The 26,724-nt window shown below is 42.1% G+C and overlaps 3 protein-coding genes across 5 annotated transcripts; all 3 read left to right on the top strand.

Annotated features, from left to right (window-relative positions):
* The first annotated feature begins 571 nt into the window (after positions 1–571).
* Positions 572–15,023, top strand: nsd1a (nuclear receptor binding SET domain protein 1a). Of its 3 annotated transcripts, none has more exons than XM_031319626.2 (23): positions 572–1,011; positions 1,609–2,474; positions 2,976–3,117; positions 3,320–3,492; positions 3,574–5,440; positions 5,636–5,760; positions 6,445–6,661; positions 6,839–6,942; positions 7,047–7,106; positions 7,214–7,435; positions 7,549–7,641; positions 7,758–7,881; positions 7,964–8,164; positions 9,780–9,959; positions 10,828–10,984; positions 11,084–11,289; positions 11,425–11,537; positions 11,642–11,911; positions 12,016–12,132; positions 12,244–12,385; positions 12,517–12,623; positions 12,716–12,920; positions 13,554–15,023. In XM_031319626.2, the coding sequence occupies exons 2-23, from the start codon at positions 1,626–1,628 to the stop codon at positions 14,321–14,323; spliced, it is 6,444 nt and encodes a 2,147-aa protein (XP_031175486.1). In that variant the 5' UTR covers positions 572–1,011; positions 1,609–1,625; the 3' UTR covers positions 14,324–15,023. The 3 variants fall into 3 exon arrangements, with proteins under 3 accessions (XP_031175486.1, XP_031175484.1, XP_031175485.1); XM_031319624.2 differs by having other exon boundaries at positions 6,442–6,661; XM_031319625.2 differs by lacking the exon at positions 572–1,011 and adding an exon at positions 1,156–1,248 and having other exon boundaries at positions 6,442–6,661.
* Positions 15,024–15,895: 872 nt separating this feature from the next.
* Positions 15,896–21,509, top strand: slu7 (SLU7 homolog, splicing factor). The gene is made up of 15 exons (XM_031319669.2): positions 15,896–16,070; positions 16,313–16,490; positions 17,127–17,280; positions 17,372–17,452; positions 17,591–17,755; positions 18,116–18,181; positions 18,271–18,402; positions 18,608–18,705; positions 18,793–18,860; positions 19,708–19,847; positions 20,375–20,536; positions 20,627–20,728; positions 20,842–20,919; positions 21,042–21,167; positions 21,282–21,509. The coding sequence occupies exons 2-15, from the start codon at positions 16,321–16,323 to the stop codon at positions 21,459–21,461; spliced, it is 1,722 nt and encodes a 573-aa protein (XP_031175529.1). The 5' UTR covers positions 15,896–16,070; positions 16,313–16,320; the 3' UTR covers positions 21,462–21,509.
* Positions 21,510–23,722: 2,213 nt separating this feature from the next.
* On the top strand, positions 23,723–26,291 carry c1qtnf2 (C1q and TNF related 2). The gene is made up of 3 exons (XM_031319743.2): positions 23,723–23,750; positions 24,033–24,287; positions 25,173–26,291. The coding sequence occupies exons 1-3, from the start codon at positions 23,723–23,725 to the stop codon at positions 25,811–25,813; spliced, it is 924 nt and encodes a 307-aa protein (XP_031175603.1). The 3' UTR covers positions 25,814–26,291.
* The last annotated feature ends 433 nt before the right edge of the window (positions 26,292–26,724 follow it).

Here is a 26,724-nt window from a genome sequence, read left to right as displayed (position 1 = left end):
TGGCCCACTGCAGCGAGCCTGTTGTGCTCTGTAAGTTTGCGTGTTTATTGATATGTATCAATTTGATCTACAATATGCGCACCGAATCATTATTAGTGTTATGTAAGGGCAAGCTGGAAGACGATCACGGAGTTTTTAATCGGAGCAAACCCCGTTTTTTTTACTGACTCCTTTATCTTCGTTTCCTGAGCGCCTAGCGGCCTGTTTCCTCATGTCAGAGGACTCTGGAAAGGCAACATGGCGCACGGAGTTTGGTTTGACCGGGGAGGCCGTGTGGCTGTTGGCGATGTCGGTACACGACAGGCGCTTTGCAATCATTTTGTATTCTCGATCTCCCATCGCCACACACACATGTACACAGGCCTGCAGTAGAGTTAAGCTCAGAAACAATGGGACAGACGCGCAGAAATGGGGCTTTTAAAAAAAAAAAAAAAAACCAGGTCATTCAATCATCTGTGGTTATTATATTATAGCTGTTTAATATATAGGCCTACCACTGACTATTAAAACTTCACCTGGATGTGCATGCGCGCGGACGTGCATGTTTGTGTGCGTGCGTGCTTGTGTGCGCGTTTGGAGGGTGAGTGTCACGGCCCTATGCAGACGGGGGGTTGGGTAGCAGTGCCGATTGGTTGCTGCTCACCAACACAGTCAGTCTGGGCTTGTTTTAACATAACCGGGGGCACTTCGACAGCAGGCAAAAAATCATGTAGTAAATAAGCTGCTGTGGCTGCTAGGGGACCGGTTATGGCACACTGAATTTCGCCGCTGTATGATGTTGCAGCGTAATGGAGATTTACTTGTTATTTCGTATTTAAGGTGACAGTTTTTAGGGGGCCGCCGCTGATGAGGCGATGAAGTGCAGAGAATGAGAGCTGTGCCTTGGCCTACTGCTAGTGCTGCTGCAGCTGGGATTGTGCAGATCCGCTTTTACAAACCGAGAAAAATATTCGCTTTGTGCCACATTATCAAACATCCGCTGTTGGTTTCTCTGTGGCCGATTTCCAAATGGTGAGTTTTTTGCGTTTTTCCACGTGTTGAGAGTGTTGTGAACTTAATGCCGATCAACCCTTTTTTGTGAGTTAATAGTAGCTTCCTATGTCGGTGTGTGGCTGTAGCTTGTTTGTGTGAGCCACTCACTGTGTTTCTGTGATGGCTCAGTGTCACCACCTCTACTACAGCCTCAGCGCTTCTTCATTGACTGTTCTAGTCAGCGATCGCCATGACCGACAACCATCAGACAAAGCGGTACTATTTTCTCATATAGTTTGTGAATGAAATGTGTCAAAGGAACGGATCAGCGGCTGTGTTCTGTGTTTTTTTTCTTGTGCAGTCCGACCGGCCTCTAGTATGGAGGCCATGCGATGTCGGCTTATTAGTGTGTGTGAGTGTGTGTGTGTGCACGCACAGTTCATGGCTGGTAGGCTCCTTCTGTTTGTGTTTATTCGATATGATTGTCGCTCTATTTCCGCAACGTTTGTATGTGTCTGTCAGCATGCTTTATTTTATTAACAGTACAAGTCTCATTAACTCCCACAGATTATAGTTTGTGAGAAACTTAAATGGCACATTTCCCTCGTCTAACCTGCCTCTTTTTTTATTTGACAGGATATAACCATGACAACATGAATCAGTCATACAGACCGGCTGTTAGGGGAGGCTCAGTGTTTGGCTCAGGCCAGCCAGAGCGGAGGCCCCGCAATGGTCTTATGGGCACTTCCTATGGAAACCAATGTGGCATTGTGAGACCTGGGTCAGACCAACCGTCAGCCGTGCAACAGCCATCCTCTAGCCTCAAACATCCATCTGTACTGGGGTACAGTCAGCCAGACCGATCTCACTGCTACAGCCCGGTGAAGAGACAGCAGGACCAGAACACTGTGGTCAACAGGCCTGACCTAGAAAGGGACCTCCATCCTAGGAACCACTTGCACTGTGCAAGCCCAATCAGTGATGATGGTGAGTTTGAGGCACCGTCAGTCCAGCTGCCTCCTTCTCCAAGCAATGAGGATATGGATCCCTTTGAGACTCTGCAGGACGTGAACAGAAATGGCTTCTCCCCTCACAGTCCTGACAGCATGGAGCGCTGTTCTCCCATCCCCAATGGCTACCTGCATTTTGAGTCCACGCTGTTTGACAGCAGTGACATCAAGGAGGAGGATGAGGACGGGGAGGGCAGTAGTAGTGAGGACATGGCGCCTTTTCACCACTCGCCAAAGTTGAGTCAGGACCGAACTGTGACTGACAATAAGACTTCAAGCAGCTCAGGGGTGGATAAAAGAACATACAAACCTACTGTCTTTAACCTGATGTCCAAAACTATATCTGAACTCAACCCTACACTAAGCCCCAGCGCACTGCCAGAAATCACTATGAGAGATGGGTGGAGCTTGGGTGAGGAATCAGACAGTGATGGTGAACTTACCTCTCCTGTTGACCCTGGACTTAGTTCACCAGCTGGTACCAACTCGAACGTGAGTCTGAAACACCTGGGATACTTCTTTTATCTTTACCTCTGTACAACCAAGGCTACATGATGTTGTCAAAGATTATCTTGGTTATGTATTTCCACTGAGAAAGGCAGTACGAATGCCCATGCGCTGAAGTGATAACTAAGTATAATTTGGTTGAACCTGGACCACCTGCCTGCTACCAGCTGTAGACCTGTAACAAAGCCATGCCAAGTATAATTTTATCGATCTTTTAGAAATGAATTGTACCATGTGTAAAATATGAACACAAAACAACAGAACAGTTGAGTTGAGTCAGTGCTAACACAATAGACAATACAGGTTCCTAACAGTGTAAATATTATATTATATTGGGATGCAAAGGTAAATAATGCAAAATATGATCTTATCTTGTAATCTGCTATTACTCAAAAATGTCTGAATGAATTTTGATTTGATACTCATGATATACAATACCACTGTTTTCTGTATGAGATATTAAAGTATTTTCATTGTCCTGGTTAGTCCAACAGCCCAAAGAAAAAGCCTCTTCCTGCAGTAAAATACATGGAAGGGGACTTGGTGTGGGCTAAATTCAACAGACGGCCCTGGTGGCCCTGCCACATCACCTGTGACCCAGACCAGGCGATCTACACTAAGATGAAAGGTGAGGTTTCAGTTATAAAGAGTAGTAAAGGAGAGGAGGTTTGATTCAAATATGGATTTTTATAGTCAAATTCTTTCCCACAACTAAACCTTTACCTGGCAGGTTTACACCAACCAAACACATTAGAGTGTGTGTGTGTGTGTGTGTGTGTGTGTGTGCAAGGTATTTAATAAATTGACCGTTATATTTTATTTTGTTTCAGTTCCCAGTCCCCGTCCTTGTCGGATGTATTTCCTGGAGACAATTGGGGAGATTGTAGAAGGTGCCTGGGTCCCCGGGAATGCCATACTTTCTTTTGAAGGAGGCCATCAGTTTGAAGACCTGCCTGTGCTTAGACGGAGAGGGAAGCAGAAGGAGAAAAACTACAAATATACGGTAAATTCATGAAATTACTTGAGAAATATCATATAATGTTATTGTGAACACTATTTTGAATGTTATTTCTGTTCTTGGCAGATACCCAAAAGTTTACTCACTGCGTGGAAAGTCAGTGTGGCAGAAGCTGAGGTTATGCTCCCAGATCGACAAAGGAATACTGAAAGCGTGCTTTCAATATCTGTCAACGGAGAGGAGCGTGTGCCTAGCCCACTCCCTACTGAAAAGCCACAGGAGGCCCCCTCTGTCTCTGTGGATCCTGGTCGATCCCCATCACCCAGTATGGCCCCTAACGGAAATAAGCACAATCTCATAAAAAACTCTGCTGCAGTTCAATCCAATAAGAGCAAAACTTGTAAGAAGAAAAAGAAATGTTTGTCAGACATATTTGGCCATATAGTTGGTGGCTCAAAGGAATTATCTACCATCACAAACACAGCGGATCAGTTTCATACAACAACTCGTGCACTAAAAGATGAGCCAAAGGACTCGCCTTATGCAGACCTGGATTCAGTTCCAATACTGCATCGCCCCAAACGCACAGCCGTGTCTGCAATACAAGATATAGACAGATTGTTCAGAAAAGAACAGGGTTCAACAAAAGCTAAAACAAAGTTTACTGAAAAAGTGAACCATTCTACAGATCCCCGTGAATCCTCTAGCATTTTAACAAATAAATTGACATCTAAAGATACAAATTCTGAACAGAGTTTGGGCAGCTGTAGTGAATTGTCGTACAGTTCAACTGAAAAGCACTCTATGAATCTTCCTGCCAGCAGTCGTCTGATGACGAGGGCTCTGAAAGCAGAGGAAGAGACAGATCTCAAAGATGCCCTGGCCACAAGCCAAATCTCAACAAAAGCCCTCACTGATGAGTGTCTTGACAATACACCTACTGATGCACCCATCAAAACTGAAAGGTCTCCGCACTTGGAATCACCAATCACCATCAGCAATGCATCTTCCTCCACAAATCACAGCTCTCTAAAAAGACGTGCAAGGAAACCTGATAAGAAACACATTCGTAATGGCTCATTGATAAAGTCTAATTGCGTCGATTCAAGTGCACCCACTGCACAACCGGTTAAGATCAAGACCGAAAACCCAGATCTATCCTCTTGTGCTTCCCCGTCCTCATCTCTATCTCCAATGGATCCTTTCCAGGATGTCAAGGAACTAATGTTTAAATCTCTTGTGAAGGAGGACAGCAGTGACTCTGAATTAATAAATTTTCGGCCTGATTCCAATTATAAATTCAGCACCTTCCTGATGCTCCTGAAGGACATGCACGATACCAGACAACAAGAAGGTAAACCCCTGGCTGTCCCGCCATCGCCAGTCCTCATCAAGGAGGAACCCCTGGTCATGCCTACTTCTACAGAAGGAGATCTGATGAAGGGTTCTTGTGATGGTTTAACCAAAGGGATCAAAACAGAGAATGGGAGGTCAGGGAAATCCACAACACCCAAAAACACAGCGGTGAAAGCCAAGAATAGGACTAAAGCTATCATGACAGCTGGCACCTACCATTGTGAAGACTTTCCTGTTCGCTCTCAGATCGGGAACTCAGACAAGCAGCGTAGAAAACAAAGGATACCTGCCAAACTGAAACTCAGCATTCCTGGCCTTTCTTCGGACCTCGCTGGTTTGGCTTACGGCAGGGAGTTTGTTAGCGGCCACGCTGACTTAGCTGATCCTGGGTGCTGTCCTCCCGCTGCTGCTGATCCCTCGGCCAGCTACCTCAATAAGAACTCAGGATCCGCAGTGGCTCCAAAGAAGCGCTGGCAGATGGTTGATGGGGCTGCTGAGAATAAGAGCGAAGTTATGAATGAGGTGTCTGCTGAGATGAATGGGTCTTACACCATGAGAGCATCACCAGATCTTGATCTGGGAGTTGAGAAGCAGGCAGAGAATGACTTGCACTTCTCAGAGGCAAGCAGCACAGCTGGTGAGATACAAACTGATAATGGTGAAATGAGTACGAAAGTGTTATACCTGTATATTTGTTGTGTTGAGGCACTTTTTCTTGAAGACTTTGCCTTGATCTATTGTGGCTTGGATTGGACCTCATTTGAATGTCACTTTGGACAAAAATGTCTGCCAAATGATTAAATGTGTAAATGTATTTTATGCGTTTACACAGGACATTCAGAGAACAAACGTCTCCGGAAACCCACTAAAAGGCTCCTGGAGTCAACTGAGGATTATGAACAAATATTTATCCCAAAAAAGAAATCAAAGAAACACACCTCAGAATCTTCCAAAATGGTAAGATGTGCCTCTTTCTTTTAGTTTCCAGCAGCTGATAATTAGAACTGGCAATTATAAAGTATCATTCATTCATTTGGTTCTTGAATATTCTGTGTATTCAAGAAAGTAAATTACATATCAAATTATGCTCTTACAGTATTTTTCTCTGTTAACATGAAACTAATCCCCTCGTACTTTAACTAAAGCACCATAAAGCTGCCTACACGTGCTCTGCGGTAAAACTGCTGGCTGTGCCATTTTTTTCCCCAATGGGGAGAGCGGTGGAGACAACTAGGAGGAAGCTCTACCCTTGGCCTGGGGCACCGCTCGAAATTGCCACCGGGCGCTGCACTCAAAGTAAAAATTATTTCAACCTTAACCTCGTTGCCGCTGACCTTTTTTTTTTTTAAGCGAAACCAATGAGATAAGGAGGTAGCCAGAAGCGGTGATGACGTATACCTGACTTTGCCTCTGAAATGCCTGCGCTGTGCTCTGCGCCCTACCTCGTGGGTGGACGGCTTTAGAATCACACCATTCTTATTACATGTGTACAAATAGGTGAATCGTTCCATCATTAATGGTTGTCTTGCTAGGTTATCAAGATACCATTGCAGAACCAAAGCATAGCAACTTGATAGACTTCTCATCTCTGAAAAACACGATTGGAACTTGATGCTTCGTTTTCTTGTGTGTACCCAGCAGACATCAGGGATGACAGCACTCTATGATCTCAGCACCACACCGGAAAGAAATACCTCAGCCTCGTCTTCTGTTGAGCCCACCGAGGCTCCGGCAGAGCAGGAACAGAGTCCACCTCAGTGTGAACTTTTTCCCGTAGCATCCTCAGTATCTCCAGCCATAACACAACCCTCCCTTGATGCAGAGACAGCAGAAGAAACTGATCCACCTCCTGAATCTGGTAAATAGGGTTTAAGTGTGTCTTTTTACTGATTTATTATGTTTAATCCAGCGTCAAGTGTCTTGCTGTGTGATGTAAACTGGATGACTGGTGATTATGAAATAATTATTTTTGTCCCAGGGATGCATACTTTTACATTTGAATATATAATGCATTAATGAGTTTTTTTTACTTTAGATACAGGGTTGTTGGTCCAAGAAAGAAAGAGGCCAAGGAAGCTGTCGCATAAGGTGCTGGAATGTACCATAGAAGAAGTGTCTGTTGCTCATACAAAGATGAAGGTGTGTTGGGATTTAGATGGCAGTGGAGGAGTGTTCCAACTACTCCAGTTACTGTTTTGGACTAGGAAATGTTGAATGTATTTCACAATCTGTTTGTTTTCTAGGAGCCAAAGCGACCCAGTGGAGTTACCTCAGAGGTGAAAATGTTAGCCAAGAAAACTCAGGTACTACAAAAGCCCAAACTCAAAGCAATCACTATCCTCATGTACCGCCAATGATGTTAAAAATATATTTAACCATCCCATACACAATGAAATCTCACATTGGATAGGTTGAATCTGTGAAAAAAGAGAAGCCTGTACCAAGCACATCCTCTGCTCCTGCTGCTGCCCCCCAGCACTCAGAAAGCAAAGATCTCCCCGTGGTCCTCACTCCAAACAGGCCTCCCAGCCCTCCAGGATCTAAGACCCCCAAGCAGGAGGCCGAGGTGGAGGCCTGCAGCACTGAGGAGAAACAAAATGTACACACTGGAACGCTAACTCCCAAACCTGAGGTGTGCATGTTGTCTTGTTCAGCTAATAAGACATTGGTCATCCATCGAAGAGGAAAATAATCTATAGCCTTGTATCCATTGAGTGTAACAGTATCTCTTTTTCATCTATGTAGGTGCTGTCTGTTAGTTTGAATGACAACCTCTCTTCCCAAGTGGATGTAAAAGGGAAAATAGGCGCTACATCCTTAAAGGAGAATGTCTGTCAGGTGAGATAATCTACCAGAAAGTATATATTCTTTGCTTTGTATGGCTTGGCTCCTGACACATCATTTCTTTGTAACGCGTAGATCATCAGCATGTTTCTCATTGTGTGTTTGTGCAGGTGTGTGAGAGGACAGGAGACCTGCTGGTGTGTGACGGCCACTGTTACGGAGCCTTTCACCCGCTGTGTATTGGCCTGTCAGCGGCTCCCAAGGGGAAATTCCTCTGTCGTGAATGCAACGCTGGTGGGTACACCTTGAGTCTGAATCGTCACTGTTCATAAAATGTGTCCTTACGCACTTCAAAAAATGTACTTGTTGCTTTCAGGTGTCCACACATGCTTTGTGTGTAAGAAGTCTGATAATGGGGTAAAGCGCTGCATCATACCATTGTGTGGGAAGTTCTACCACACAGACTGCATATTGGTGTACTCAGCGACCCAGCCACATAACAAAGGCTTCCGCTGCCCTTTGCACGTGTGTCTGTCCTGCCACATCACCAACCCTCTCAACATCTGTAGCTCTAAAGGTAAGCTCCACATGTGCCTGTGGATTTAAACCACATATGATATGATACCTATGACATGTTAGAAACGGTCCGCAAATATTTGAAGCCATGTTGATTTTACAGCGTCATACTGATTTTTAAAAAATGTTGTTTGACCTGCTCATCAACAATGTGTATACACTAAGTGGCTAATAGGACGCTCCTGAACAACCTCAGCACCATCCTGTAGTATTGGTGTTTTTTTTTTTGTTTTTTTTTACTAAACTCTGAACCTGCTATCACTACGTCACAGTTTTTGGTGATCATGTGCCAATTAGCGTCATCTCATTGTTGTTATCTGACATTCCTTGAGCCCATCAATGCCTTTTGCTGCTTGAGGTTTTAAGAAGTTCATTCTCTTCATCAATCAGCACACAATGTTTTAGATTAGATTAGATTCAACTTTATTGTCATTGTGCAGAGTACAAGTACAAAGACAACGAAATGCAGTTTGCATCCAACCAGAAGTGGAAAAATAGCAGAAAAGTGCAATGTAATATTGAAGTATAGACAGGACAAGAAATATAGTGCAGTGTAGACAGTAGCGTACAGTTGGTTAACAGAAGGTGGTTTAGAGTAATATAAATTAAATATAAATGTGTGCAGCGTATTAGCAGTTACCTTTTTATAAGAGCAGAATAAATATGGCTATGTAATATGAACAATGTATGAACAACATGTACAGATATGTGCAATGTAGCAGCAGTAACATTATAATAGTAAAAATAATATAGATATATGCATTGTATTATATAAGAATACATGCAACAATGTTGAGTAAGTATCTCTTCTAAACTTATTATTACAGGGCTTTTTAGCTTTGTGATTTGTATGAGTGACTCACTGTCTGTAGCAGTGAGCTGTTTGAACAAATGGAGAGCTATACCTATTATAGTGGCTGTAAGTGATAACTCTTTGGTAGAGCCCGACCGATAAAGGATTTTTAAGGCCGATATCGATACAAATATTTGGTGATTTTAAAAATCCTCACTAAAATAATATAATTCAGTTTAAAAATAAACTTGTTTGTTTTATTGTCACAACAGAACAGAGGAACATCAAAATATATTAAAGTTCTGATAAATAAAATGCATAAAAATACTTACAAAATGTCCTTTGAACAAAAACACAATTACAAAAAAAAACAAAAAAAAAAAACATAACATGGTTGAAGGGTGTTTCGTCCGTTTTTATTTTATTTTTTAAATATTAATTTATCGGCCATTATAAATGCCGATACCGATAGTTTGGAAAATGCCTAATATCGACCGATATATCGGTCGGGCCCTACTCTTTGGCATCTTTGCTCATATGTCGTTAGAAACAGTGGCAGTAGTCTGAGATTCTTTGCTCATACAACATCCTTGAAACAGCACCTGATGCTGCGATGCAAACAGTGTGTGTGTCAGCTAGGATTTTGGCAATTTATCCTGGCTCTATAAAACACTTGCTGCACACAGGATTTTGGCTAGGCATCGGCTGCTCAATTCAGTGGACTAAGAGCACTCTGTGTTGTCGGGTTATTGTTACTAAACTTCAATTAAATGTCCAGATGGGCATGGATTAAGCTGTCTTTGCTCCTCTGTTTTTATCGCAGGTAGGCTAGCTCGATGTGTACGCTGTCCTGTGGCCTATCATGCTAACGACAACTGTATGGCAGCAGGCAGCTTGGTGCTGGCAAACAACAGTTTCCTCTGTCCAAACCACTTCACTCCCCGCAAGGGCTGCAAGAACCACGAACACATCAACGTTAGCTGGTGCTTTGTATGCTCAGAGGGTAAGTCTGGTCTGGTTTTGTGGTAATTTTAACCATCACCATGTCATCAAAACCGCTTTACTACTATGATCATGCATAAGTTATAATATGTGTTAAATTATTTTGATCTGAATACACCTTTTACAAACTGTCTCCATGTTTCAAATGTTAATTAAAACCGCGAAAGGGGCTTCTTTGGAAAATGCACTGCGCTTTATTCTTCGGGAGAGCATAATGTGTTATGTAATTCATTTTTATGCCCCATCCTATTTTTCAATGAAATGCTCCCTCTTGGCAAAGTGCTGCTTTTCCTTCTTGTATGCTGTCTAATCTGACAGATCTGCCTCTGAAACCCAGGGTCTGCCATGCAACACTAACGGAATATGTCTTTGCATTACCACATGTTGGAGTCATCATTAATAACTAGGGTTGCAAAGGGGCTGAAATTTTCCTGTAAATTTCTGGAAACTTTCCATGGAAAGTTAAGCTGGGGAATTTTGGAAACATTCCAGTTTGGAAACTTTCATGGGAATTAATGGAAATTATGAGAATTAACTGGAAATGTTGGGTAATTCATACAAACTCAATCTTATACAAACATAAATATAAACATTTTGTTTTGTAATAAGCAGACATATAGCATAGACATAAGCATATACAGTCAATACAAATGTTGAGTTATTCGTCAGTAGAACTTCATACTGATATTCATTCATTGATATTCTTTCATTGATCAACAAAAAAACATGTATGTTGAATAAAATAAACATACTCCCTATGCCCCCCTAAATAAGCTTTGGGTTCTGACAATAAGACCGATGAATACAAAAATATAAGCAATAAACTAATAATGAAAATAACATTGATTTGTTTTGCTGTGATTTTGTAGGGGGTAGTCTGCTGTGTTGTGAGGCCTGTCCTGCTGCTTTCCATCGGGAATGTTTGAATATAGAGATGCCTCAGGGCAGCTGGTTCTGCAATGACTGCAAAGCTGGAAAGAGGCCTCGTATTAAGGACATACTGTGGGTCAAATGGGGACGTTACAGGTAAGGTCACAACATTGCATTCGCCATACACACAGTGACTTTAAGCAACAGCTAAAAGTACCTGTGTTTGTATTCCTGAAACCCGATCTGACTCTTTAGGTGGTGGCCTGCAGAGGTCTGTCTGGCCAAAGATGTCCCGAATAACATCTTGAGGATGAAACATGAGGTGGGAGAGTTTCCAGTGCAATTCTTTGGCTCCAAAGATTTTGTGTGGACGTACCAAGCCAGAGTCTTCCCCTACATGGAGGGGGACACTCACAGCATAGAGAAAATGGGAAAGGGTACAGATGCTGTGTACAAAAATGGTATGTACTTGGTCCATTGTTGTATTTCATATTAGATATATGTTCCTGCTTCTGATATTAAGAATAAAAGTGTCAATTTAGATATTTAGGTTGTGTTTTAATTGTGAGAGTTAAGATCATGTCTTGTCTTTATAGCCCTGACTGAAGCAGCAGAGCGGTTCAGAGAGCTCCAGGCAGAAAAGGAGATGAAGCAACTTCAGGAGGAAAGAAAAAGTGACAAGAAACCTCCTCCATACAAGCCCATTAAGGTACTGTGTGTCACCACATAGTCATTTGTACTTTTCTGCTCTGACAAGAGAGCATTTCACTGACATGTATGGTAAAAAATTCCACCCCTGTGTCCGTCTCGTAGGTAAACCGGCCCATTGGGAAGGTGCAGATCATTACTGCCGACCTATCGGAGATCCCGCGTTGCAACTGTAAGGCGTCTGACGAGAACCCATGCGGCATCGACTCCGAGTGCATTAATCGCATGCTGATGTATGAGTGCCACCCTCAGGTGTGTGCAGCAGGGGAGAGATGTCAGAACCAGGCCTTCACAAAGCGCCAGTACACACCTGTGGAAATTGTCAGGACGCTGTCCTGCGGCTGGGGTTTAGTTGGTGTGTCGGACATCAAGAAGGTACGCTAGAAGAAATCGGATAATGACAAATGTGTGTGCCTATGATACTCACATTTCTCTCTCTCTGTTATTAATACTCTCGTTCTTTTTCTGTTGCTTCTCAGGGAGCCTTTGTGTGTGAATATGTGGGAGAGGTGATCGATGAAGAAGAATGCCGAGCCAGGATCAGACACGCCCAGGAGAACGACATCTGTAACTTCTACATGCTTACACTGGACAAGGTGATTCTGAGCCTGTTGTCCACAAACACAACACTCTGTATATGATACAGCTTAGCAACACAATTGATTCATAATGTAGAACAGATGCTAGTTTGTATTTTGTTATTCCAGGACCGCATCATTGATGCCGGGCCCAAAGGGAACCAGGCTCGCTTCATGAACCATTGTTGCCAGCCAAACTGTGAGACTCAGAAGTGGACTGTGAATGGGGACACCAGGGTGGGGCTATTTTCTCTACAAGACATCCCAAAAGGTTTGAATGACAGCCTACTTCTCATTTTGTTTGTGTTTTGTATTATGTTGGAATAAGAATGCAGATTATTTCATTAATTTACAGTCTACACATCTAAGTGCAGCATCGATCTAATACAACATGTACTTTAGGTATGGAGCTGAATTTTAACTACAACCTGGAGTGTCTTGGCAATGGGAAAACTGCCTGTAAATGTGGAGCACCCAACTGCAGTGGTTTCTTGGGTGTCCGGCCAAAGGTAAAAGCTTTAGAAAAACACTTTTACCGTCCCTGCCTGAATTTACAACTTGAAAGAAGAGCTGCCTTGTAACCTCTCTTTTCCTTGTTCAGAACCAGCTGTCAGCTGAGAAACTGAAACTGAAGGAAGGTAAGAGGAAGGTCCCGATGAAGAAGAAGACCAAGCAAGAAGTGACCAAGGAGAGGGAAGACGAGTGCTTCAGCTGTGGCGACGGGGGCCAGATAGTGTCCTGTAAGAAGCCGGGTTGCCCGAAGGTCTATCACGCAGACTGTCTCAACCTGGCCAAGAGGCCTGCAGGCAAGTAGAGGTGGAGGGCTGTTATTGTTTAAGTAAAGATGACTTGGTGCCTCTTTAGCAGTATAATATGGGCTCAATTTAGTCTAAATTCTTGTGTAGCCAGCCTCTGATTAGAGTTGACTAGATTTGGTGGAATGTTAAATTTGGAAACAAATTGTATTTTAGTTTGTTTATAAAAAAATATATAAATAAACTATTTAACGTAAGGTAATACTTGTGAAAATGTTGTATAAAATTGTCCGAATTTTGCTAATGGTAGCATGGACAAATTTAGATGATATTGTTATGCTGAATGTAGATGAACGTTGACCAAACCGCAGCATTTTTAGTGAAGTACGTTTTGGGCTAAATGATGGTAGATAGCCCAGGTTTATCTTTGATAACAGGCTGATTCTGGAGACATCAGCTAGGTGAGGGGCTACCTTTTGAATTTTCATGATCTCATCGCAATGTTTTAAGGAGATTTTGACTAGACCTCTGAACTTTTTTTAGACAATGCTGTCATTGTGCAAAATAAGTAATTTTTATCAACCCGTTTTTGGTCAAAAATCTTACTATGGGCACCTTCAGTCTAAAAAAAAAAAGGAAATATATATTTTCTAAACCTAGTAATGACGGTGATCTTGTCTCCAGGGCGATGGGAGTGTCCATGGCACCAGTGTGACATCTGTGGTAAAGAGGCAGCTTCGTTCTGTGAGATGTGCCCCAACTCTTACTGTAAGGAGCATCGTGAAGGCATGCTCTTCATCTCCAAGCTGGACGGGAAGCTGTCCTGCAGTGAACACGACCCCTGTGGGCCTGACCCACTGGAGCCGGGGGAGATTCGTGAATATGTGCCCAACATGACCTCCGTGAGGCCAGGGGCCATGGCTGAGCCTGTCACTCTCTCGCAAGGCCCAGATTCCAGAGGAGCCAGTTCTGCTGCCATCACTTCCCCTGCTGGCCAGGCTGCGTCGGCCAGACAGGGGCCTCCTCCTCCTCCTCCTCGTCTCTATATCAACACAAAGACTGCTACCTCCAGCTTCGTCCCCTCCAGCAGGTCATACCACACAGACAGGACTGAAGGGAGAGGGTTTTCCACTCCTACCTCCTCCAAGGAGGAGAGAGAGGACGGTGAGGTGGAGGACGGGGAGGTGTGTGGGTTAGAGATGGAGGAGGTGGAAGACGACGATGAAGAAGCGGAGGAGGAAGAGGACGACGACATGGAGGAGATGGAGATAGTGGAAGATGAGGAGGATGAGCCGCTGTATGGAGGTGATCTTCTGGAGGAAGGTGATGATGACGAAGAGGAGGACGAAGGAGGGGATGGGGATGATGCTTGGGGTGACTATGTGGATGAAGATGCTGATGCTGATGATGGGGAGGGGGAGGAGTGGGGGAGAGTAGAGGACGATGACCAGTGACTCAGTCCACCCATTGCTCACTACTCAGCAAAAACTCTCAATAGACATTCAAAGGACAACAAAGTTAGTGAAAGACGGAGAGAGTTTGGTATTTTGGTACCTACCTGAACGCGACACTGCCTTCACTTTGGTTGCGCGTTGCCTTCTCATCCCGAGGCTGCTGGACTGACAGTGGGGATGTGTACTGGTGCTAAGGCTCGAGGACTGACTCAGTCCGTCTCTTTATACTTCTGTCAATGTTTATTTGTGTCTGGTGCTGTTATGTTCTTTTGTTTGTTCTCTCAACATTGTTTACATTATTTGGCCTTTTTTTAGTGTTTGGAATATAAGAAAAAGGTGAGAAGTTTCACCTGACCAGTCATCATAAGGGCATCTTATGTTGTTGTTACTGTCTTAACTCGTCTTTCTAAGAGTGATCCAAATAGTGTTCTCACTGATCCGTGTTACCGTTGGGCACAACAACACCTGCTTGGTGCTTCTGAGGAATGCAAAAATAAACCCACTGGAGTCCTAAAGACCTTCGATGATTCTTCTCACTACAAAAACAGCCTGTTCTTTCTTTGATTTACAGTTTCTATACACAGTGGGTCAGAGCTCAGGATCGAAGGCCAGGGGAAATAAAGTACTGTAATGACATTCTACAATCTCTAAATGCATCACAGATATAACTAACATTTGTTTTGCATCCATCACTTCTGTTCCATTCACTAAGTTAGAAAATAAAATCAAAGTACTTATTCCCTTGGTATCCAGTTTTCGCTTTCTTACAGTCACATCTGATGAATGGCAATGAAGGAAATAATAAGCTTTTTTTTTTTTTTTTAAAAGACATATATATTAGATATATTTTATATTTAAGCTCTATTAGAGGACCCCAGGGCAAAAATGAGCTGCTGGGCCCCTATTAACCCTGCTCCTCGCTCTTTCTGTGCAATGTGTTCAGTTTTCTGTGCTAGAATACAACCTGACCTCACACTTGCTGTGGGAGAATTTGATTTAACACATTCGGGGAGATTTGCACCAAACAAGCAGAACATGTCAATTAAGAGATCATAAAACACATACAAGGACCTGCCTTATGGGCCTTATATCAGTTGATATTGTGCTTTGATGTTGCATATTCCTAACTTAACTAACTAACTAACTTCAATAAATTAGCACAAACCAGAAGACACACAGGAAGTTTCCCACTTGCACTGTTGGTAATCCATCAGGTCAAAGTGAGCTTGTGCCCCCAATTTAATGGTATGAATGGTGCATCATTTACATTTCAGAGGAGTTATGAACAAGTTTAATAACATCTGCCATGCACCACACAAAAAGAAAAAGTACTGATTAGATTACACAATCATATAAACAACAGTGTGCGAGCGGTTGAGGTGGTGAATCATGGCAAGCAGCTGTGTTCACTAGATGCTGCTCTTTCCGACCGGAAGTAATGTTACATTGGTGATTTCAACACCACGATAGAAAAAAGGACGTAATAAAATAGAAAGTATTTGTGTTGTTTAGTATCGTTTTGTTTCCTGCTAATCTACTGTTTCACACTCCGGTCCAATAGGTGGCGGTAATGCACCTCTAAGCTGACCCAGAGACGAAGAAAGGACGTGACGTAGCTGTAGTTGATGTGAAATGGCGACTATCGTGTGTTAGTCAAAACAGGGACGAGCTCAAACACAGAGCAAGACATATAGAAAACTAGCTAGTGAAATATCAACCGCTGTGTTATTTGTTGGATCTTACCAAGGTAAGCAAGTTATTGATTTTCATCTTTTCATAAGATATAATATACTTATTTCACTTCCAAGTTACTCGGCAGGTAAACAGCTAGGTTAGCTAACGAAAAGAGCTTCTGTTATAACGTTTATCATTTGAACCACTGCTTGGAGAGCTATGTAGGAGCATATTTAGGACAGATATGTTTCTACTAACTAGCTAGCTAAACACTTCGCTGTGTTACACGGTTGTACTAAAAGCTCCTTTTGGCAGGTTCAGCCATGGCCGAGCAGGCGACTGACGTGGTCGTTGGCGTTGGCGTCAGCTCGGAGGGGATCGTGGGCCTGGATGAGCCCAAGAAGATGACCAGGGAGGACTGGAGGAAGAAGAAGGAGCTGGAGGAGCAGAGGAAGCTGGGAAACGCTCCAGCTGAGGTGGACGAGGAGGGGAAGTAAGTTTATGTCTGCGCAGAGAGTGGGTCCTCCCCCCTGAGGAAATGCTCCAAAAAAACAAGCAAGCACAGACTTCCACAGAAACCAGTCACACAGTGCTTCACAATCGAAGAAATAAAATCCAATACAGTCATGTAGGCCTAAATAAAGCAAAGATGAAACGCCAAATAAAAAAATACAAGGAAAACAGACTAGAGAGAGAGAGAGAGAGAGAGAGAGAGAGAGAGAGAGAGAGAGAGAGAGAGAGAGAGAGAGAGAGAGAGAGAGAGAGAGATCCATCCATCCACAGATCCACCAGGTGAGCTACACGGGCACCCATGAAACCCAAATGTAATGGATTTTGTTCTATACGTTAAGTGCGCTGTGTTTTTGACCCTCGCGCAACCGACTCTGCAATCATAGTTATCTTATATGTGAACGACTGCAAAACCCCAGTTTGTAACACAGGCTTTCTATTGTAACTTTGGAGTCTCCAAGCTGAAGCTGAGGTAATCCTAAACCCTTTTTCAGACTTGACAAAGTTTCTCCAAAGCTACAGAAGGCATTAAACAACCATGCCCCTTTTTTATTGACATATTTACAATAAAGCTACTGTATTAATTTGACCCACTTGTGCTGCGTCCTTTCTTTTCCAGGGACATAAACCCTCACATCCCACAGTATATTTCATCGGTGCCATGGTACATCGACCCATCCAAAAGGCCCACACTAAAGCATCAGAGGCCACAGGATGAAATTGAGGCCCAATACTCATCCATTGGAGAGTGGTACAAGAGAGGCGTGCAAGAGGTGAGGGTATATCAATGAGTTACTGACGTGTAGCCATTACAAATAAACTTGAAAGTTAAAAGCTAAAAAAAAAAAAAAATTCTCCAAACAGACTGCTGTCGCCACTAAATTTCGTAAGGGAGCTTGTGAAAACTGTGGTGCCATGACACACAAGAAGAAGGACTGCTTGGAGGTAAAATGCAATAAAGCAATTTTTCATATTCAGTAGACATTTAGTACACTCACACACATTTTATTATCCTGTACATTAAAAGAATGCTATATCTGTCATAAATAATGTAAACCTGACTTTTGCTTTTGTCTTTAACAGCGACCCAGAAAAGTTGGGGCGAGGTACACAGGCACCAGCATAGCTCCAGATGAACACAGCCAGTTACAGCTCGACTTGGACTACGATGGGAAGCGAGATCGCTGGAACGGGTATGACCCTGAGGATCATCAGCGCATCGTGGAAGAGTACGCCAAAGTAGATCTGGTAAGCAGTCCAGTGATATTAATTAAGCTTAGTTTAACTCTGGAGTGTTCAGTTGGTTTGGTTTGTTAAGAACAACAAACAAACTTTGGTGGCACCATATAATCTCTGTCAGTACCAAAAACGTCAAAAAGTCTGTGTTGTCTACTACCTGTTTAGCACATGAATCAGACTTATTGTTATATATTTATTATTATTATTATTACTATTACTATTACTACTGTTTTTAAATGCATCATATAAAATACAATTGCAGTGAAATGTAATCTGTCAGCTTGAAGGAGCTGACAGATTACATTTCACTGCAATTGTATTTTATATGATTTCACGTGACAAGTAAATAAATTGATTTCTGTCTCTCAGGCCAAAAGGACACTGAAGGCACACAAGCTTCAGGATGAGTTGGCCTCTGGAAAACTGGACCACGCTGTAAGTGTGCATCGTTGTCTTAATTTAAGAGATAAAAGGCTTTTGTCTAGAAGACTAACCTTTTAATTCTTTAAATCATTTCTCTGCAGGAGCGGGAACACGACAGTGAGGATGAGGATGAGGATAAATATGCAGACGACATCGACATGCCTGGTCAGAACTTTGACTCCAAGAGACGAATCACTGTTAGAAATCTGCGTATCAGAGAAGACACAGCTAAAGTAAGGGACACATTTGGAAATGCAGGCCAATTTGCATATTTGCAGCTACGATGTTAGTCTTAGCTGTCTAACTGAGATGATTTAAACCATGTTTGGTGGCCTCTAATGTCCACTGTTAAAGCTGTTGATTTCAGTGAGAGGTGAGGTCATTTTACTAACGCCGAGACGCTCATTTATCTGAACTTCTCATGTCTGTTTCTCACAGTACTTGAGGAATTTGGATCCAAATTCAGCATATTATGATCCAAAGACTCGAGCAATGAGAGAGAACCCCTACTCCAACACTGGCATGAACCCCGACGAGTAAGTCGTTGTAAATGAGTTTCCTGATAGCTCAAAAACTCTCATTGGCTGACATTGAAATAACTCTTAAACTGTTTTCTCTGACAGGGTTGGGTATGCTGGAGACAACTTTGCTCGCTATAGTGGGGCCACCGTCACCATGGCTCAAACACAGTGTAAGTCACCAAGATATTTTCCAGCTCTCTTCAGCCCGTCACCACCCCCACTCTCCTTTTTACTTCCTGACTTTGCAAAATCAGAGTTATAGGACTTTTAGTTTCTCCAAGTGTATTTTTCACTACTGCACTGACAGGAGAGTTTCATCTCTACTGGGATTATTAGCACATCAGTGTCGTAAAAGTCCTGTTGGTAGAATTCAGTCCCCTGTGCTTGAATAAAAATGTGTTCTCAAGCAATGTGGCATTTACACAGCAGCTTCAAGTGTGTATGTGCTGTCAAGATAACAAAAGGTTGCAGTTGTGTGTTAGTCACATGGCCACCAAGATTTGAGCAAGATCAAGAAAGGAAATATTGCACAGAAAAGAAAAGCAGATATGAACACTAAACAAAAGTAGTGTTACCCTTGACATGTCATAACGTTGTGAACATCAGCATCAACATTTAAATTAAAGGCTACAGCGCTATAGTGATATCTATAGGTTTTAAATTCTTCAAGTTAAACCCTGTAATTACTTCAATCAGTAGCGGCCTGAAGTCACCTTGCCTTAGCTAGCAGAATTAGCTAAATTAGACAATTTCCCTATCAAAGTACCCATATTGTTTGCATGACTGTAAATGTTATGGGAATTATTTCCCCAGCCAAAGCGTGTCTACTGTTCTAATATAACATAGGGGATTTGAGATGAGACACCAAAGGCAGGATTGATCAGTTTAGCAATAAATGGTAAATCTGATACATTCTTTGCTTTCACACATCCAAATCACATTCCCTCTCAAACAGGTATGTAGCGGGTATTTGCACCGTGCCTCGTAAATAATTGTCAATGCCTCATCTTGTGACAGTGTTTGCCTGGGAGGCCTATGAGAGAGGCTCTGAGGTGCATCTGCAGGCCGACCCCACCAAGCTGGAGCTGCTCCACCGCTCCTTTAAGGTCAAGAAGGAGGACTTTAAAGAGAAACAGAGGGACAGCATTCTAGAGAAGGTACTGGTTTTTCTTAGCAGCAGCAGATCCAGCTGCGGATCCTTATACAGTCTTAAATTAGCTTTTCAGAATTTAAGCTCATAAAATCTCTCAAGAATTCTTCTTATTATAGTAGGTCTTAAATCTTGAGGTGATGCCTAGTTGCGTGAGAAATATCTTCCTTATTGTTTTACACAATTTTGTCAAAATGAACAATTCCAAGCAACTTTTAATTTAAATAAAATTCTTAATTAAAATGTTGTTGTTTTTTAACACAGTATTATCTAATGTAAACTATAACAGTGGGAAACAGTTCATTGCATTTGTCATCCATGTGATTTCTTGATGACATTTTGCATAGGATTGTTAAATGGAGATACAAAAATATCTAGAAAAATATAAACGTATAGCTCAGCCCAAATGTGCATTTGTGTTGCTGTGGAAGGAGTATTAAGCTTTAGGTTTTAAAAAGCATTACATTTGAATTCAAAAAGTGTGCAGCAACTGAAGACGTCACTGATGTTTGTGCTTTTGTGTGCGACAATCAGTATGGTGGTGAAGAGCACTTGGATGCACCGCCACGGGAGCTGCTGTTGGCCCAGACGGAGGACTACGTGGAGTACTCTCGACACGGTGCTGTACTGAAGGGGCTTGAGAAGGCCGTGGCTCGCTCCAAGTATGAGGAGGACGTGCTCATTAACAACCACACTGTAAGGACGGCAGAAAACACTGGAAAAAATACGTCCTGCTAAATTCTGTGACATTTGTTTGTATTCTAAAACAAATTCTCCTGTCCCTAGTGTATTTGGGGCTCTTTCTGGAAGGATGGCTTCTGGGGATACAAGTGTTGTCACTCCATGGTCAAACAGAGTTATTGCACAGGAGAGACTGGAATTGGAATAGTAAGTAGATGTACTTATAGTGTTCAAAGGCTCTGTTTGATACACACATCAGTTTTTGTAACTATATTTTTTGTAACTTACATTCTGGTTTTTGTTCTCTTCATAACCTAAAGAACTACACAGACTGTGTTCCATTCGAAGAGGGACTGATGGAGCCACCAGAGGAAGAAGAGCCCAAGTCCCTGCTGGAAGTAAGTGATTTAAAGTCTTAAAATCGTATCAGTCCCCGGTAATGATCACATGGATGTTTTTGTACTCAGTGAAAATGTAGGTCTAATTGGATGTTCATTTTGTCAATGTTTTTAACCCCTAGATGCACCGAGATAAAATGATTAAAGAGAAGAAGAAGAAAAAGAAGAGCAAGAAGAACAAGAAGCGCGGCTCTGACGGCAGCGATTCAGAGGATGAGGAGAAGAAGAAGAAAGAGAAGCTGAAGAAGGTAAAGTTATTTTTGTTGTTTTTTAGATGGCAAACGGTGGTTCTGTGTTTATCTGTCTGTATCACCGGTTTGGCTGATTTCTCTGTGACCCCCCCCCCCCACCCCCACCCCCAGGCACTAGAAGCAGAGGACAAGTGGGTGAAGCACATTGAGACAATAATGCAGGTGGATGAGAGGAAGAGGCCGTACAGCAGCTTGCAGGAAGTGAAGGCGCCCACTGAGGAGGAGATGGAGGCCTTCCGCATGAAACGCTGCCGGGAAGATGATCCCATGGCTCCCTTCTTAGGACAGTGACCTGCTGACTCTCCTCAAAGACCTTTACCAGAGCTGCTGCTCGGTGGGGGAAAAAAACATGTCTCAATCTCATAAAACTCAACTTTCCTCTTGTAAACTTACAGCATGAGGCTTCTGTTTGGTGACGAACGTGACAGAAACTGTGTACAGTGTTTTGTTAATTTTATTTTTTTTTTAATACTTTTTGTTTTTGATGCCACGGGTCGATAGACCACAGGACAATGATGATGATATTTGCTTTTGTTTTTACTTCAAACTGTTCCGTGTGGGGGGGGGGGGGGGTAAAAAATTACTAATTTCTTAGATTTTGGAGCCTACCTCGGTCTCAACAGTCATTTGAGGAACGTAACTGTTTTGAGTGGGATTAATGCATCATTTTTATAATAAATATATATTCGCCAGAATACTTTATCTTGTGTAAAAGGTTCCATTTTTTTTTAATCATATTCACATTGAATTAACATCATTGTCATTGTTAACTTAGACATATGAAATTGCTCATCTCTTCAATGTTCAATGATATATAGGCAAGTATTGTATGACAGAGTAACTGAAAGAAGAAATTGAATTATTTCCGTACAGATTCTCTTGTTATGACTTGTAAGGAGTAGAGCTTGTTAGCTGCAGTGCATCAATGAAGGCATTCTGTGTTTTTTATATTGCTGCATAAATTGCATTGGATGCAAGTCTAGAAATGAACTCTCATACAATGTTTTGGAGATCACTGCCTTTTAATATTTAATACTTTTTTTTTCCACTGTCACACAATTGAAAACAAAGCTATAAAGCTAAACACAATTCTACAGTCCAGTATGTGCATGTCTAATATGAGCTGATTGTTTTGTGATCACGTCTTCTTTTTTGTTGTTGCTAAGAATGTTCAATAGAAACCTGCAACACAACACCCAGTTATGTAATTTCTGTTCACATGGTTACAGTTATAAGGGGGAATACAGTAGATTTCTTTAGACAAGGCACTGCCTCACCCAGCAGCTGGAACATTTTTATTGGTCTCTTGCTTTGCATCACAGCCATAAACACAAACACATCTGGTAATATTCATAGGTCATTTTATACACTAAACTCAGCAAAAAAAGAAACGGCTCTTTTTCAGGACACTGTATTTCCATGCTTGTTCAACGAACCATAAATAATTAATGAACATGCACCTGTCGAACAGTCAAAAAGACAATAACAGCTTGCAGGCTGTAGGCAATTACGGTCACAGTTATATGAAAACTTAGGAAAGTAAAGAGACCTTTCTACTGACTCTGAAAAACACCAAAAGAAAGACGCCCAGGGTCCCTGCTAATCTGCGTGAACGTGCCTTAGGCATGGTGCAAGGAGGCATGAGGACAGCAGATGTGGCCAGAGCAATACACTGCAATGTCCCTGTGAGACGCCTAACACAGCGAGACAGGAAGCACAGCTGATCGTCCTCGCAGTGGCAGGCCACGTGTAACAACATCTGCATAGGATTGGTACATCCGAATATCACACCTGCGTGACAGATACAGGACGGCAACAACAACCGCAAGAATTGGCCAGTTTGGTACAGTACATGAGGAGGAGATGCACTGCAGTACTTAATGTAGCTGGTGGCCACACCAGATACTGAGGGCTACTTTTGATTTTGACCCCCCCTTTGTTCAGGGACACATTATTCCATTTCTGTTAGTCACATGTCTGTGAAAATAGTTCAGTTTATGTCTTAGTTGTTAAATCTTTTAATGTTCGTACAAATATTTGCGTATGTTAAGTTTGCTTAAAATATAAAAGCAGTTGAAAGTGACAGGACGTTTCTTTTTTTGCTGAGTATATATACTACAGACTGCCTTGTTCTGTTTGATTTGGAACTTCAAAATTGTTTCTGCAAGTGTTATTTAAAATGCACAACGCTATAACTGTATTATGATTATATATAACAAAACCTACATGGCTTTGTTCTTTACATTATAATATGTCTGTTATGTAACATCCTTTTTTCCCCACAGTTTGAGTTTGTGAGCAAGTGATGCGTCACCACTTCAGCTGTACTCTACTGCTGCACTGACTTGAATGTAATGACTTCACGGTGAAAGTATTTGTTGGCAGTGTAGGCCCTACTTGCAAAACAGGGTGGATGTCATGGACTATGATTCACTGGGCTGCACATTTGTCTGCAGCTCTTCTCTTGAAGAATGCTATCTCACCCGATTATTGGAAGATCATGTAGGAAAGTTTGCACTCGGGCAGAAAAAGAACTTGGATAGAGCTGAAAAATGCCCATGGGTCATAACTTCTCAACTGGTGAGTGCTTTCTCTGTTTTTGAAACATCTGATACACTCTCTTTGCAATAACATGCTGTAATATGCATTCTTTAACTTGTGTATAACTGACGTATCATATGTCTCATTGAGAACCGAGTCATAGCATGAAACTGGTTACCCCATTAAGATAACTTTTTTCATCAGATTCTAGCTGTAGGTAGTATGCATGGACCTGCCACCACTCCTCACTTCAGTCTTTTTTTTTGGCAGATTTCATGTTTTTTTTCAATTACTTCCCCTCATCTTCTTGTGGCTCCACAGTGACCATCATGCTCCAGATGTGTGTCATGCTGTGTTTGGTGTCAGTTGTCTTCTCCCAAACATATCCCTTGCCCAAGAAAGGTCACAACATCACCATCCACTCCTCCCAGCTGGTCTGCAGTCTGCCAGGCCCAGCGGGCCCTGCCGGGAACCCCGGAGCCCCTGGATCACCAGGGGCCATGGGCCCCATGGGGCCCCCGGGGAAGGATGGCCTAGATGGGAAGGATGGAGAGAAGGGAGAAAAGGGAGATGGAGGTAGTTATTGACTGACTCTCTTTTACTGTAATGCAAACCCCAATGTTCTGTTAGGGGAAGTGGAGACCCTGGGCCCTCTTTAACAGCTCAAACAGCATACTTAACATGGTCTTATCAACTTGATACTTTACGACTTTTCCTAGTTTATTGAGAATTGCTTTGAACTAATGACATGTTTTAGAAGTCTGCTGCAGAGATACATTACTTCTGTTTGAGCTGTCAGAGACACCAGCTGTAAAACATAAATACAAACATTTTCATTTTGCTCTATAGGGTTCACAGTAGTTTTTACAAAGCATTGCTTCTCCCAAATCCAAAATCTATATATCTATTAAGTCTATTCGGATTTCTGTTATTAGAGTTTTGGAACCGTTTGCTAATAGGACGTCTAACAGGGAATTGGCCCTCTCTGGTGACCCCTAATATAAGTAACATCACAATGTAGGATAACATACTCTACATTTCTTTGGCTGTGAATGACTTTTTGATAAACAAAGTGACATGTATTCTTTAATGCCCAGCTTATATAACATATACATCACAAAATAATAATAATAATAATAATATTAACAATACTTAATGGTCATATACTTTAATTTTCCATATACTGACTGGGAAAGCATCAAATATATTTATTTTTAAATACAGCAGTGGGGTATTTGGGACCCTTAAATTTAGGAAGTACAGCAAATGTCACCAAAACAAAGGTAAATGCTTGTTTATCATCTATATAAGGGGCAATAAGTTCCTTCAGGGCAAATGATAAACTGTGACGTATAAAGTCAGATTAGGGAGCTCATCTAGGCTTTTCTGAGCTTTTGTTTTGAAAAGTTGTGCTTATTATGCTAACATGTAAAATTACAAGCATTCTGTCATCATTTCCAGGTGATCCAGGGAGGACAGGGAACCCAGGCAAGCCAGGTGTGAAAGGGCGTGAAGGTGTCATCGGCAAGGCTGGACCTCGAGGACTGAAGGGACCACGAGGAGCACCGGGGGTAGCTGGAAAACGAGGGAAAAAAGGAGAGCTGGGTGATGTGGGCCAGCCAGGAGCTCAAGGAGGGTGTAATTGTGGCAATGTGGCCCGATCAGCCTTCTCTGTGGCGGTGACAAAGAGCTACCCTAAAGAGCGATTGCCCATCCGCTTCAGCCGGATTCTGCTGAATGAGGGGAATCATTACAACGCCAGCAGTGGGAAGTTTGTTTGTGAGGTCCCTGGGGTCTATTATTTCACATATGATATCACTCTGGCAAATAAGCACCTGGCCATTGGGCTGGTCCACAATGGACAGTACAAGATCAAGACATTTGATGCAAACACAGGGAACCATGATGTGGCGTCTGGTTCTACTGTTCTCCACCTGCAGCAGTCAGACCAGGTGTGGCTTCAGATCTTCTACTCGGAGCAGAATGGACTCTTCTTTGACCCTTTCTGGACAGACAGCACCTTCACTGGCTTTCTTATCTATGCTGACCAGGACTATCTCACTGAGGCTGATAGAAAAGCTAATGCTAAAGATGACAGTTAATCCTGATATATCTTTATTTTATTTTAATAATTTGCTTAATTCTGATATCAAAATGTTAAGAAAATTTGAAAAGATTCTTCCAGGTAGTCTTTAGAGACTTTCAGTTGTTTAACTAGTTCTGACACTAGGGGGCACACAAGGACAGAAAAGTCAACCACATTTCTCCAATAACAATTATTTGCACTCCTCTGGTTTGTTTAAATTGATCTTTGACTGAACTGTTTTTTAAATACACAAATACAACATATACTTGGCAGTGAAATAAATATATTGCTATATTAATTTAAAAATCCAAAATGTATTCCTGAGCACACAAGATGGTGTGTATGTTTGCCATGTGATGCCCTAAATACTGGATCCTGTCATTTCTACATTTTTAACATACAGTGATGCATTTAACATTTGCCTTGACACAACTTAGAGTGGCTAACATGTTCTGTAATCGATTTATTTCCTAATTTGTATTCTTTCCACATCACACTTGTGTAAGCTGCATATTGAATCACGATCAGCTTCCATACTAGTTGCAATGCCACAAAGTCATGCACCATTCAACAGATACATGTGAAAACAGCTTTCTATGTCAAATGCACACACTTCATTCTGCACAGTTCAAGTCAAACATCCAAGTGAGGTAAGAATAAACTAAACACATATTTGAGTGGACTTTAAATTAGCCATCTTATTAGACGGATCAAATACTGCATCTCACTGGTTATTAATGATGGATATAGAAGCATTGTACAACATGGATAAAAGGTAATTGAAAGAAGAAATGGAATAATTTATTTCTTTGATATTTGTATCATTAATATTAATAATAATGTACAACTTTTCATTCTACTACTCATTGTTGTAACCTTCATGTCTTTGGTTAGCATTGTATGGAATTACCTCATAGCCTGTCTAAA

Source organism: Sander lucioperca, chromosome 1 (genome assembly GCF_008315115.2).
Source record: "Sander lucioperca isolate FBNREF2018 chromosome 1, SLUC_FBN_1.2, whole genome shotgun sequence".
Classification (NCBI taxonomy): domain Eukaryota; kingdom Metazoa; phylum Chordata; class Actinopteri; order Perciformes; family Percidae; genus Sander; species Sander lucioperca.
This window is presented reverse-complemented; position numbering and strand designations above follow the sequence as displayed.